The sequence below is a fragment of the Mobula birostris genome, chromosome 11 (assembly GCF_030028105.1).
Source record: "Mobula birostris isolate sMobBir1 chromosome 11, sMobBir1.hap1, whole genome shotgun sequence".
Classification (NCBI taxonomy): domain Eukaryota; kingdom Metazoa; phylum Chordata; class Chondrichthyes; order Myliobatiformes; family Myliobatidae; genus Mobula; species Mobula birostris.
Window position 1 is genome coordinate 115,441,885 of NC_092380.1, and position 13,717 is coordinate 115,455,601.

A 13,717-nucleotide genomic window follows, 5' to 3' on the forward strand; every position below is an offset into this window, starting at 1 on the left:
TGACCCTCCAGTCGCTGTCGCTCCTCATTCCTGTCACCCTATCGATCCCGTTTCTGTCCAACGGTCCTGGGGCCTGCTTCGCTGCCTCCTCCTGTCACCAGCCACTCACACGCTCACACGCTCGCGGCCTGACCCAAGTCGCAGACACACGACTGCAGATGGATGGCGCTGAGTCCCACTGCACCCCATTCCCATCTCTGACTTCTTCACCTTTATTGCTCCACAGGATCTCAACCTCTGCTCCCTCTGCGGGACCCTTGACCCCATCCTTGTCCCCATCACAGACCCCTGACCCTTTGATCTTTGCTCCTGCCTTGAAACCTCTGACCCTGTGCCCTCTGCCCCCACTGTGATGCCTCTGACCCTGTGCCCTCTGCCCCCACTGTGATGCCTCTGACCCTGTGCCCTCTACCTCCACTGTGATGCCTCTGACCCTGTGACCTGTGACCCCCACTGTGATGCCTTTGACCCTGTGCCCTCTGCCCCCACTGTGATGTCTCTGACCCTGTGCCCTTTGCTCCCTGCTGCAGGTCAGACAGGCCGTTATGTGCTGATTCAGAGTTTCCAGGGCAGCGAGCGCCAGCTGATGCCAACCGAGTGTCCTGTCCAGCTGCTGACCGCATGTGGCCAGTCTGCCCGCGACATCCAGTTCATCCTGCGCCGTACTGGCCACACCGCCCCGGAGAACCCCAGCCCAGGACTTGCCCACAGCCGGCCCAAGAAGTCCCTGACCTTCACCGGTGGGGCGCCCGACCGCTCCCAGCGGGAGAAGTGGAAGTCGCGGGGGGCCGAAGCGGGCCCCCCCGCCAAGGAGGACCTGGTCCAGCTGATCCAGCGGCAGCAGAGGCAGCTGAGGGAGCTTGTGGAGAGGCACAGCACCTGCGTGGCGGAGACGGCGAGCAGGAGGCAGCCCAGAGAGTCAGAGGAGGAAGCAGCAAGGAGGACTGAGGAGGGGGATGAGGAGGAGGAGGAGGGCTACTGGGAGCAGGAACTGCAGGCAGAGCAGTGGAGGGAGAGGGAGCTCCTGAGCCGCTTGGAGGAACTGAAGGGGAACATGCAAGAGGTGGCGGAGAGTCTGCTGGGGATGGGCCACCGAGCGCAGCTGCTAGGCCGGGAGATCAAGCAGGAGGGCGAGAGAGCGAGGGCGGCGCAGCTGGCCGACCAAAACAGCACCAGGGTGGCCATCGGCCGCGTGCGAGCCGACATCCAGGGTGTCGACGAGGAGAACCAGCAGCTGCAGAGGTCCCTGCTCGTGGTGGAACAAGCGTTACAGGAGGCCGAGCTCAGGCTGCAGGTGAGGCTGGTGTCACTGCTCATGCCACACACAGTCCGGCAGGGCAACGGGACGGCGCAGGACGGGCCAGAAACACTCTTACAGTCAGCTTCGTTGTCACTGTCTTCCTGTTAGTGTGACACTAGTACAGCTCAGGGCATCACAGTCCAGACCTCAATTCTGACGCTGTCTCTAATTCTCCCCGTGAACCGCGACGGTTTTCTCCAGGTGCTCTGGTTTCCTCCCACAGTCCCAAGGGTAGGTTAATTATTCACGGTAAATTGTCCTGTGATTAACTCGGGTTAAATCCGTGAGTGGCTGCTGTGCCACAAGGACCTGTATCCCAAATAAAGTAAATAACTAACACTTTTGCAGCAGTGGTACAGTGCAAAGACAGCGAATCACCAAGAATTGCAGCTGAATAAGTAGTGGAGATGCAGAGGGGCAGGTACTGTCAGAGGGTTCATGGCCATTCAGAAACCTGATGGCAGAGGGGAAGAAGCTGTTACTAGATCATTGTGTGTGTTTGTGTGTCTGTGTCTGTGACTCTGTGTGTCTGTGTATCTGTGTGTGTGTGTGTGTCTGTGTAACTGTATGTGTAGGTATCTGTGTATCTGGGGAGTTTCAGAAGGTAAATGTAGGCAAATGGCTTTATAAAGCATCAGTCGGACGTATTGTGAGCAGATTCGGCCCCCTTATCTAAGAGAGGATGTGCTGGTCTTGGAGAGGCTCACAAGAATGATCCCAGGAATGAAAGGGTTAATGTATGAGGAGTGATTGATGAATCTGGGCCTGTACTCGCTGGGGTTTAGAAGAATGAGAGGGGAAGTGCGTCCAGCTGCAGCTTCTAACAAACCGCGTTAAGGAGTTGGAGCTGGACCTGGATGAACTCTGGATCATTCGGGAGGCTGAGGGGGTGACAGATAGGACATGTAGAGAGGCAGTTACACCCAAGGACACAGGAAACTGGGTGACAGGAAGGGGAAATGGGTTAGGGAGCCAGTGTAGAGTACCCCTGTGGCCATCCCCCTCAGCAACAGGTATATCACTTTGGATACTGTTGAGAGGGTGGGGTGACCTAACAGGGGAAAGTTACAGTGGTCGGGTCTCTGGCACTGAGTCTGACTCTGACTCAGAAGGGAAGAGGGGAGAAGAGGCATGCTGTGGTGAGAGGGAATTCGTTGGTTAGGGGAACAAACGGGAGGTTCTGTGGGTGAAAACGAGATTCCTGCATCGTATGCTTCCTCTGGGTGCCAGGGCCCCGGACATCATGGATAGAGTCATCAGCTTTCTTAAGTGGGAGATTGAAAAGAACACTGGCAGGGATGATGGCAGGGCAGCAATGGCTGGAATTTCTGGAAGCAATTCAGAAGGCACAGGACATAAACACCCCAAAGAGGAAGAAGTTTTCTGAAGGAAAGATGACACAACTGTGGCTAACAAGAGAAGTCAAAGCCAAAATAAAAGCCAAAGAGAGGGTATATGATAGAGCAAATATTAGTGGGAAGTTAGAGGAATGGGAAGCTTTTATAAACCAACAGAACGCAACTAAAAAAGTCATGAAGAAGGTAAAGATGAAACATGAAAGTAAGCTAGCCAATAATATTGAAGAGGATACCAAAAGTTTCTTCAGATACGCAAAGTGTAAAAGAGAGGTGAGAGTGGAATTGGACCGTTGGGAAACAATGCTGGAGAGGTAGTAATGGAAACCATGAAATGGCAGACAAACTGAATAAGCATTTTGAATCAGTCTTCACCGGGGAAGACACTGGGTCATGAGGTGTGTGAAGTTACCATAACTAGAAAGAAGGTTATTAAGAAAGGTCTGAAGGTAGTTGAGTCACCTGGACCAGATGGTGTCCACCCCAGGGTTCTGAAAGAGGTGGCTGAAGAGATTGTGGAGGCATTAGTAATGATCTTTCAAGAGCCACTAGATTCTGGAATGGTTCTGGAAGACTGAAAAATTGTAAATGACACTACACTCTTCAAGAAGGGAGAGAGGCAGAAGGAAGGAAACTATAGACCAGTTAGTCTGACCTCAGTGCTTGTGAAGGTATTGGAATCGATTGTTAAGGATGTGGTTTTGGGGTACTTTTCAATGACTTTGGATGATGGAATTGATGGCTTTGTTGCAAAGTTTGCAAACAATATAAAGACAGGTAGAGGGGCAGGTAGTTTTGAGAAGGTAGAAAGGCTACAGGAGAACTTAGACAGATTAGGAGAATGGACAAAGAAATGGGATATGGAATACAGTGTCAGAAAGTGTATGGCCATGCACTTCAGTAGGAGAAATAAAATTGTTGACTATTTTCTAAATGGAGAGAAAATACAAAACAACTGAGGCACAAAGGGACTTGGGAGTTGTTGTGCAGGATTCTCTAAAGGTTAACTTGTATGTTGAGTCTGTGGTGAGGAAGGCAAATGAGATATTAGTGTTCAGTTCGAGAGGACTAGAATATAAAAGCAAGGATGTAATGGTGAGACTTTATACAGCACTGGTGAGGCCTCAGCTGGAGTATTGTGAGTCGTTTTGGTCCCCTTACCTTAGAAAGGATGAGCTGAAACTTGAGAGGGTTCAAAGGTTCATGAAAATGATTCCAGGACTGAATGGTTTGTCATATGGAGAGTATCTGATGGCTCTGGGCCTGTATTCACTAGAATTCAGAAGAATGAGGGGTGAAACCTATCGAATGGTGAAAGGCCTTGATAGAGTTGATGTGGAGAGGATGTTTCCTGTGGTGGGAGAGTCTAAGACCAGAGGACACAGCCTCAGAATAGAGGAGCATCCTTTTAGAATGGAGATGAGGAGGAATTTCTTTAGCCAGAGGGTGGTGAATTGTCATAAGGGCTGTGGAGGCCAAGTCATTGGTTATATTTAAAGCGGAGGTTGAGAGGTTCTTGATTAGTCAGAGTATCAAAGGTTACAGAGAGAAGGCGGAAGAACGGGGTTGAGAGGGATAATAAATCAGCCGTGATGGAATGGCAGAGCAGACTCGATTGGCCAAATGAATGGAGACTGAGCTGCATACACAAAATTCTGGAGGAACTCAGCAGGCCAGGCAGCATGTCTGGAAAAGAGTATCAGGCCCTGTCATGTGATTGGGAACTGAGCTGTTTTGGTTACAACCCAATGGGTGTCTTGCACGAGATGGGGCATTGCTGCCACCTGGTGGCAGAGAGCAGCTACTGCTGGATGAGCTGGGATGGAGATGTATGGGGCCATGGACAGTTCCTGTCAGAATCCAGGGAAGGTAGAGGCTTGTAAGGAAGGTACTGCCATAATCACAGGGGAGACGTAGGGACAAGTTCATGGAGGGTAGTTAGGACGGTTTCTTGGAGATATGACTTGAGGAGGGTGCAAAGTTCAAAGTAAATTTATTATTAAAGTACATATATACCACAACATACAAGTCTGAGATTTATTTTCTTGCGGACATTTGCTGTAAATAGAAACAAAAGAAACAGCAAAAAATATCAAGAACGTGTGATAAAGAGTCTTTGAAAGTGAGTCCATAGTTTGTGGGAACACTTCAATGTTGGGGTGAGTGAAGTTATCGCTTCTGGTTCAAGAGCCTGATGATTAGGTTAGATTAGATTCAACTGTATTGTCATTGTGCTGAGTACAGATACAAAGCCAATGAAATGCAGTTAGCATCTGACCAGAAATGCAAAGAATAATGTTATTTACAAAATAACTGAATAAAAAGTAAGTGCTACAGCACACAAATATAAAAGTACTGAGATAGTACAATATAGGTGCAATACTGCTTAGCGCTGTGATGTGAGGTTCAGCAGGGTCACAGCCTCAGGGAAGAAACTCTTCCTGTGCCTGCTGGTGCGGGAGTGGAGGCTCCTGTAGCGTCTACCAGATGGGAGGAGAGTAAAAAGTCCATGGTTAGGGTGAGATGCATCCTTGATAATGCTTTTCGCCCTGCCCAGGCAGCGTTTATGGTAGATGTTCTCAATGGTGGGCAATTGGGTGTCGATAATCCACTGGGCAGTTTTCACCACACGCTGGAGTGCTTTGCGGTCCGATACAGGACAATTGCCATACCACACTGAGATGCAGGTGGTGAGTATGCTGTCAATGGTACAGCGGTAAAAGTCCGTCAGTATCCTGGGACAGAGGTGAGCTTTCTTGATGCACCGCAGGAAATAAAGGCGCTGCTGCGCCTTTTTGATCAGGATGGAGGAGCTCAGGGACCAGGTGAGATCCTTGGAAATGTGGATACCAAGGAATTTGAAGCTTGATACATGCTCCACTACAGCTCTGTTGATGTAGATGGGGATATGAGTGTGGCTCCTAGCATGCCTGAAGTCCACAATGATCTCCTTGGTTTTCTGGGTGTTAAGGGCCAGGTTGTTGTCGGCACACCACACGGCCAGGTGCTGGACCTCGTCCCTGTAGGCCGTCGAGTGTCCTATGGATGGTTGAGGGTAATAACTGTTCCTGAGCATGGTGATGTGGTCCTGAGGCTCCTGCCCCTCCATTCCGATGGCGGCAGTGAGAAAAGAACAGCCGGGTGCTGGGGTTCCCTGATGATGGATGCTGCTTTCAGTGACAGTGCTTCACGTAGATGTGCTCAATGGTGGGGAGGGTTTTACCCGTGATGGACTGGGTCATATCCACTACTTCTTGTAGGATTTCCCACTCAAGGGCATTAGTGTATGCTTACCAGGCCATGATGCACTTGGTGAATGTACTGTCCACAACACACCTATGGAAGTTTGTCAAGGTTTTTGATGACTTGCCAAATCTTCACAAACTAGGAAAGGTTGGGAAGGTGGGAGGTGGGAATTTTCTAGCTGGTGTTATCTGAAGGCACAGGATAAATTAAAGATCTTGTGGAAAACTTCTCACAAAAGGTGATCACAGTATGGCAAAATTTAAAGCTCAGGTTAAGGGCTAGTAAGATGGGTCTGAGGGAAGTGTCCTAAACTTAAATAAAGTTCAGAATCAGAAACAGAATCAGGTTTATTATCACCAGCATGTGATGTGAAATTTGTTAACTTAGCAGCAGCAGTTCAATGCAATACATAATTTAGAAGAAAAAATAAATAATTAAATTGTATTCTGTATACTTTATAAAGTATACTTATATTGAATAGATTAAAAATTGTGCAAAAAATAGAAAATATTATATATTTTTAAAAAGTGAGGCAGTGTTCACGGGTTCAATGTCCATTTAGGAATGGGATGGCAGAGCGGAAGAAGCTGTTCCTGAATCGCTGAGTGTGTGTCTTCAGGCGTCTGTACCCCCTCCCTGATGGTAAAGGGCATGCCCTGGGTGCTTGTTTCCTCTTTTGCTCCACCTATGCAGCCACCTTTTCAGTTTTTTATTTCTTGCACTGTATTGCCACAAAACACCAGATTTCAAGTAATCTTTCAGTGATGATAAACCGGGTTCTGGTTCTGATGCTGAGAAGAGTGTGAGCACAGAGCTGGCTAAGGTGGACGAAGTGAGACAGGAGATTAGCAGGGCTGGACATTTAAGCAGATATTCCCTAAATCTGAGTGGAGTATGCTGCAGCGATCAGGGAGAAGGATGGTCTGTCTGTGGTGGTGAGGAATCTCACTGGAAGATGCGCATACAGAATCGTGAAGATCACTGAGGGAAGAGACCGCCAACCAGCAAAGCATTATGAAGAGGCAGAAGATAGAGGACAGGGATAAAGCAACAAGTTACAAGGACAGGCTGAGACTAACCCTGGAGGCTGTGAGGTGACAGGATGAAGGCGTTGGTCAGAGGCACTTGGGAGTATTGTGAGCAGTTTTTGGCCCCTTATCTAAGAAAGGATGTGCTGGTATTGGGGGGGGGGGGGGTCTGGAGGAGGTTCACAAAAATGATCCCAAGAATGAAAGGGTTAACGTATGAGGAGCATTTGACAGCCCCTGGCCTGAACTCACTAGAGTTTCCAAGAATGAGAGATCTCATTAAATCCTATTGAAAGGCCTGGTTAGAGTGTATGTGGAGAGGATGTTTCCTGTGGTGGTGGTGGGGGGGGGGGGTTCTAGGACCAGATAACACAGCCTCAGATTAAAGGGATATCCATTTAAAAAAGAGAGGAGAAGGAATTTCTTTAGCAAGAGGCCAGTGAATCTGTGGAATTCATTGCCACAGACTATTGTGGAAACTAAGTCATTGAATATATTTAAAGCAGAGGTTGATAGGTTCTTGATTAGTCAGTGTGTCAAAGGCTGGAAAATGGGGTTGGGAGGGATAAGATAGATAGGTTGATACTTTATTGATCCCAAAGGAAATCACAGTGCCACAGTAGCATTACAAGAGCACAGGTATACAAATATTATAAGAGAAATAAGATGCACAGGTCTTACAAGTCGAAGATTACAAGATTTGCAAGATTTCCAACTTCACACTGATTACATAGAAACATAGAAAACCTACAGCACAATACAGGCCCTTCGGCTCACAATGCTGTGCCGAACTTGTTCTTACCTTAGAAATTACCTAGGGTTACCCATAGCCCTCTATTTTTCTTAGCTCCATGTACCTGTCTAGGAGTCTCACCATTGCCGGCAGCCCATTCCACGCACTCACCACTCTCTGTGTTTAAAAAAACTTAACCCTGACATCTCCTCTGTACCTACTTCCAAGCACCTTAAAACTGTGTCCTCTCATGCTAGCCATTTCAGCCCTGGGGAAAACCTTCTGACTATCCACATGATCAATGCCTCTCATCATCTTATACACCTCTATCAGGTCACCTCTCATCCTCCGCCGCTCCAAGGAGAAAAGGCCAAGTTCACTCAACCTATTCTCATAAGGCCAGGTAACATCCTTGTAAATCTCCTCTGCACCCTTCCTATAGTTTCCACATCGTTCCTGTAGTGAGGTGACCAGAATTGAGCACTGTACTCCAAGTGGGGTCTGACCAGGGTCCTATATAGCCGCAACATTACCTCTAGGCTCCTAAACTCAATCCCACGGTTGATGAAGGCCAATGCACCGTATGCCTTCTTAACCACAGAGTCAACCTACATAGCAGCTTTGAGTGTCCTATGGACTCAGACCCCAAGATCCCTCTGATTCTCCACACTGCCAAGAGTCTTATCATTAATGCTATATTCTGCCATCATATTTGACTCTCCAAAATGAACCACCTGACACTTTTCTGGGTTGAACTCCATCTGCCACTTCTCAGCCCAGTTTTGCATCCGATCTATGTCCCGTTGTAACCTCTGTCAGCCCTCCACACTATCCACAACACCCCCAACCTTTGTGTCATCAGCAAACTTACTAACCCATCCCTCCACTTCCTCATCCAGGTCATTTATAAAAATCACGAAGAGAAGGGGTCCCAGAACAGATCCCTGAGGCACGCCACTGGTCACTGACCTCCATGCAGAATATGACCCGTCTACAACGACTCTTTGCCTTCTGTGGGCAAGCCAGTTCTGGATCCACAAAGCAATGTTCCCTTGGATCCCATGCCTCCTTACTTTCTCAATAAGCCTTCCATGGGGTAACTTGTCAAATGCCTTGCTGAAATCCATATATACTACATCTACTACTCTTCCTTCATCAACATGCTTAGTCACATCCTCAAAAAATTCAACCAGGCTCGTAAGGCACGACCTGCCTTTGACAAAGCCATGTTGACTGTTCCTAATCATATTCTGCCTCTCCAAATGTTCATAAATCCTGCCTCTCAGGATCTTCTCCATCAAATTACCAACCACTGAGTTAAGACTCACTGGCCTATAATTTCCTGGGCTATCTCTACTCCCTTCCTTGAATAAGGGAACAACATCCACAACCCTCCAATCCTCCGGAACCCCTCCCATCCCCATTGATGATGCAAAGGTCATCACCAGAAGCTCAGCAATCTCCTCCCTCACCTCCCACAGTAGCCTGGGGTACATCTCGTCTGGTCCTGCTGACTTATCCAATTTGATGCTTTCCAAAAGCTCCAGCACGTACTTCATAATGCAACAATTACCGTAATAGCTGGGTGTGGTAAAAAGAGCTAAACAGAGATCAATAACAGTCTAACAGGGGGTGGGGGGGGGGCGTACTCACTTTATTGAGCTTGTTGGCATCACCCATGTTGGTGCCATTGCCCCAGCACACCACCACGTAGAAGATTGTACTGGTGACAACAGACTGGCAGAACATGTGGAGAGGCCCGTATACATCAAAGGACCTCAGTCTCCTCAGGAGGTAGAGGTGATTCTGGCCCTTCTTGTACACAGTCTCTGTGTTGGTGCTCCACTCAAGTCTGTTGTCCAGGTGCACCCCCAGGTACTTGTAGGTCCTCACCATCAATAGTAACAGGGAGCAGTGCAGGATAATAAATCACGGTGAACAGTGGAGCAGACTTGATGGGCCCAATGGTCTACTTCTGCTCATGTCCTGTGGTCCTGTGGTCTTTTGTTACTGCCCTGTGCTGGCCCATGTATGGCTGCTGATCGCCGTGTCTGTGTTTTCAGGCCAAAGGGCTGGAGTTGGAGGAGCTGAACAAGGAACTGAGACAGTGCAACCTACAGCAGTTCATCCAACAAACGGGCAGTGGTGGGGGCCACGGCCGCACCGAGGAGGGGCTGCCTGCCCAGGGACCCTGCCCACCCTCCAGTCCTGGAGGTGAGTTCAGTCCAACACCCACACATCCTCAGGGTCTCTCACTGACAACACCCCTGTTGCAGTCCAACCCAGATATCCAACCATCTAGATCCCTCTACCCTCTCCCAGACAGTGGGACAGAGTGGCTCTGTCTCCTAGGCACAAATCCCTCTCCTTGGTGACTCCTGCCTCGCTGCCAGACACAGCTGCTCCCTCCCAGTGTCTCCCAGGCACACACCCCACCCTCCCACCCCTCTCTCCTGAGTGACCCCTACACTCCCTTCCCCCTCTCTCCTGGGTGACCCTCACACTCCCTTCCCCCTCTCTCAAGTGACCCTCGCACTCCCTTCCCCCTCTCTCCTGGGTGACCCTCACACTCCCCCCTCTCTCCTGAGTAATCCCCACTCTCCCACCTCTTCCAGGTGACCCCAACTCTCCCACCTCTCTTCTGGGTGACCGTCCTTCACTCCCTCCCACCCAGAAATACACCTCTGCCTCTCTAATGCCCCTCTCCAGCAAGTGCCTCTCCCAGTCCCCACCCACCACCATCAGCACCATCTCCCACCCCTCTTTGGACCCTGTCTTCCAGACCCAACCGCCCACCACTCTCCGAGATCCCCACCCCGACATCTCTCCTAGCTCCTTCCCTGCCAAGGTTGGTGAAACCCCCTCCGCCAGACACCCAACTCTTCTCGAAAACCCGTTGTCTCCCCCCCCGAACTCCTGAACATCCCTTCACCCTGATGCAGACACGCATTTCACTGGATGTTTTGAGGTTTCAAGGTACATGCGTTTGGGGTGCTGCAGTAGTGTATCACTTGGCGTGATGCTATTACAGCTCAGGGCACCAGAGTTCCGTGTTCCGAGTTCAATCCCAGCGCTGTCTCCACATTCCACATGGATTTTCCCCGGCTGTCCGGTTTCCTCGCACGGTCCAAGGATGTACTGTACTTTACTGGTTGGTAGGTTAATAGGTGATAGTAAACCGTCCGGTGATCAGGCTTGGGTTAAGTCAGTGGGTTGTTGGGTAGCGTGGCTCGAAGGGCCTGTTCTCTAAGTAAACCAATAAGTGTGCTGGATCTGCTCTAACCCCAACCACAATATTCTGTGTTTCAGAACTGGACTCCACGGCCCGAACCACATCCAGGCACTTCCTGGGAAACCCGCGGAATCTGCAGAACCCCGTGGTGTCGAGCCTGAACCCGGAGGGGGTGTTCGTTTGAGGTGTCCTGTGTGTGGATGGTGACTCCAGATCCCCACCCAGGGGGCTGGGTTGTGCCGTGGGACAGACTGCAGACAGGGGGAGCAGTGTCCACCACCCAGTCTCTTAAACCTGTTCCAACATTAAGGATAAAGATTTGCTTTATTTGTCGAGTGCATATCGACACATCTAGTGAAATGGGTCGCTTGCACCAATGACCAACGCGGTCCGAGGATGTGCTGGGGGCAGCCCGCAAGCATCACACACTTCTGACGCCAACGTACCGTGTCCACAACTTACTAACCCTAACGTGTACGTCTTTGGGAGGGAACCAGAGCACCCAGAGGAAACCTACACAGTCATGTGGAGAAGAGGCACTGCCAGGGATTGAACTCCGTGTAGTCGTTGCTGGCACTGAAAAGCATTATGCTAACCACTTCGTTACCGTGCTGCCTGAGACGAGGCCTTTCAATCCACGAGGCTGTCCCTCCCACGCAATAAAATTAACACTGGACTGACCCCCTGCATCTCTCCAACAGGTTCAACACCACCCAGCCTTCCATCTACTGCGGGGAATAGATCTACTGTTGTCTCCCTGTGTCCCTACAACAGGTTCAACACCACCCAGCCTTGCATCTACCATGGGGTGACTAATGACCATTCATGCAGAGAATTGAGTGGGTCTTCCTTCCCCACCTCTGTTCCCCAATTCCGGACTCCCTATGAGTCCTGATGAAGGGTCTCTGCCCGAAATGTTGACTGTTTATTAATTTCCATGGATGCTGCCTGACCTGCTGAGTTCCTCCAGCATTTTCTGTCTGTTACTCTGGATTTCCAGCATTGGCGGAATCTCTTGTGTTCTTGAATCCAATGTTATTAGCCTGTTATGGCCTGCCTCCTGGACCCTCGGGAGTGGGGAGTCACTCTGTACCTTATTTAATCCAGCTGTCTTCCTCCCCTACCCTCTCTCACCCCCCACTCTCTCCCCCTCCCCTCCCCCACTCTCTCTCCCTCCCCTCCCCTCCCCCACTCTCTCTCCCCACCTTCTCTTGCCCCTCCCTCTCCCCCTCTCTCTTTCTCTCTCCCTCCCCACTCATTTCCCCCTCTGCCAGTGTTGGGAAAATCACCCAGTCTTGGATTATAATGTTAACAAAATTGTACAGAAACCCTTAACTATATTTGAAAGGGCAAATTGTGAGAATAAACTCTATTTCTATGTGAATAATTTAAATTTCTTGTCTGAGTAAGGATTTTACAGAGTTGTTCTGTTTCTGAGTTTGCCCACTGGAGAGTTAAATATGGAACTTTTGAGGTTATAATCTCGGTTCAGGTTCATAATGACTACAGGCCAATCCTGGATGGAACTGCGGGAGAGATGTTAGATTCCATGTCATTTCCAGTACACTAGTGTAAAGGAGGACAAAGTAATTGTTACTCTGGATCCGATACAGCACAAACAAACACAATAAGATAAAGAGCACAATAAATATAAATACATACGATAGTTTATATACCTAGATTGATTAGCTGTCTGTCTCCCTCAGGAGTGTAGTGTATAAAAGGTCATGACTGGCTCAGATCTTTCTGATTTAAAGTATTTAATGTTCAAAAATAAATGACAATTGAAAATAGCTGTTTGTGTTTTATTGATCAGTCATGAAGATCACATCCAGTTGTGACTGGATGAGCTGAAACAAATAAAATACCTCAGCGCCCGAGTGCCCATCACCGGTACCGCTTGGCACCACCCTCCCACTGCCCGCTCTCTCTGTGACCCCGTCCCACTGCCCGCTCATCCCCTCCCACTGCCCGCTCGCTCTGTGACCCCCTCCCACTGCCAATTCGCTCATCCCCTCCCACTGCCCGCTCGCTCTGCACCACCCACCCACTGTTCACTCAGTGGAGGAGCATACTGGATCAGGACAATTTACCATCGATCTACAGGCCATGCCCCTCAGGGACTTGGGCTAGATTATTTCTTCGTGCCCATGTTTTTACGCATTGTAACTGTATGTGATAGGTGCTGTGTGTTGTCGGTAATGTGTTTTGCACCCTGACCCCAGGGGGATGTATGGTTGAATGATAAACGAACGTGAACCACCCCCCTCTGCCCCACACCCCATGTACGGAGGTACATGAAACACCTTGCTTTGCATGCTATCGATACAGATCACTTCATCACCGGTGCAGAATGAAGTGTCACACTTACAGAGAGAGCGCAGTGCAGGCAGGCAGACTATAAGGTGCAAGGTGATAACGAGGGAGATGGTGGTTAAGACTCCCTCTGATTATTAAAACAGAATGGCCCATTTTTGACTCATCATTGAGGAACCTGGGGTTGCTCAGGTGTGCTGTCTACACACTTTCATCCTACACTCGCCACACATTCTGGCATTTCCTCAAATCCTCTAAATCTTTTATCCTTTATCCTAAACTCAGAGAGAGGGAGAACTGAGTTACTGTTACAGCTGGAGGATTAGAACCAACACTGGCAACTGTTAACACAAACAGGAAAGGCTGGTTACTTGAATCTGTTAACGTCAGGAGCCAGGAGTCAAGCCTGAGGGTTGTACTGTGCCGAGGTAGGGCAGGTGTCTGGACAATTAGATTCAGACGTATTTATCACGTGTACATGAAAACATACAGAGAACTGCATAGTTT

General features: G+C 49.3%; 1 protein-coding gene across 2 annotated transcripts in view; it reads left to right on the forward strand.

The window, feature by feature from the left end:
* The window catches only part of LOC140205333 (ras association domain-containing protein 7-like), a 35,952-nt gene extending 23,156 nt beyond the window's left edge, over positions 1 to 12,796 (forward strand). The window contains exons 3-5 of one of the 2 annotated variants that reach the window (XM_072272920.1): positions 531 to 1,294; positions 9,726 to 9,876; positions 10,972 to 12,795. In XM_072272920.1, the coding sequence (XP_072129021.1) occupies positions 531 to 1,294; positions 9,726 to 9,876; positions 10,972 to 11,078 (1,022 nt within the window). In that variant the 3' untranslated portion in view covers positions 11,079 to 12,795. Of the gene's footprint in view, positions 1 to 530; positions 1,295 to 9,725; positions 9,877 to 10,971 lie in introns of both variants that reach the window. The other variant, XM_072272919.1, reaches the window with a different exon arrangement.
* The last annotated feature ends 921 nt before the right edge of the window (positions 12,797 to 13,717 follow it).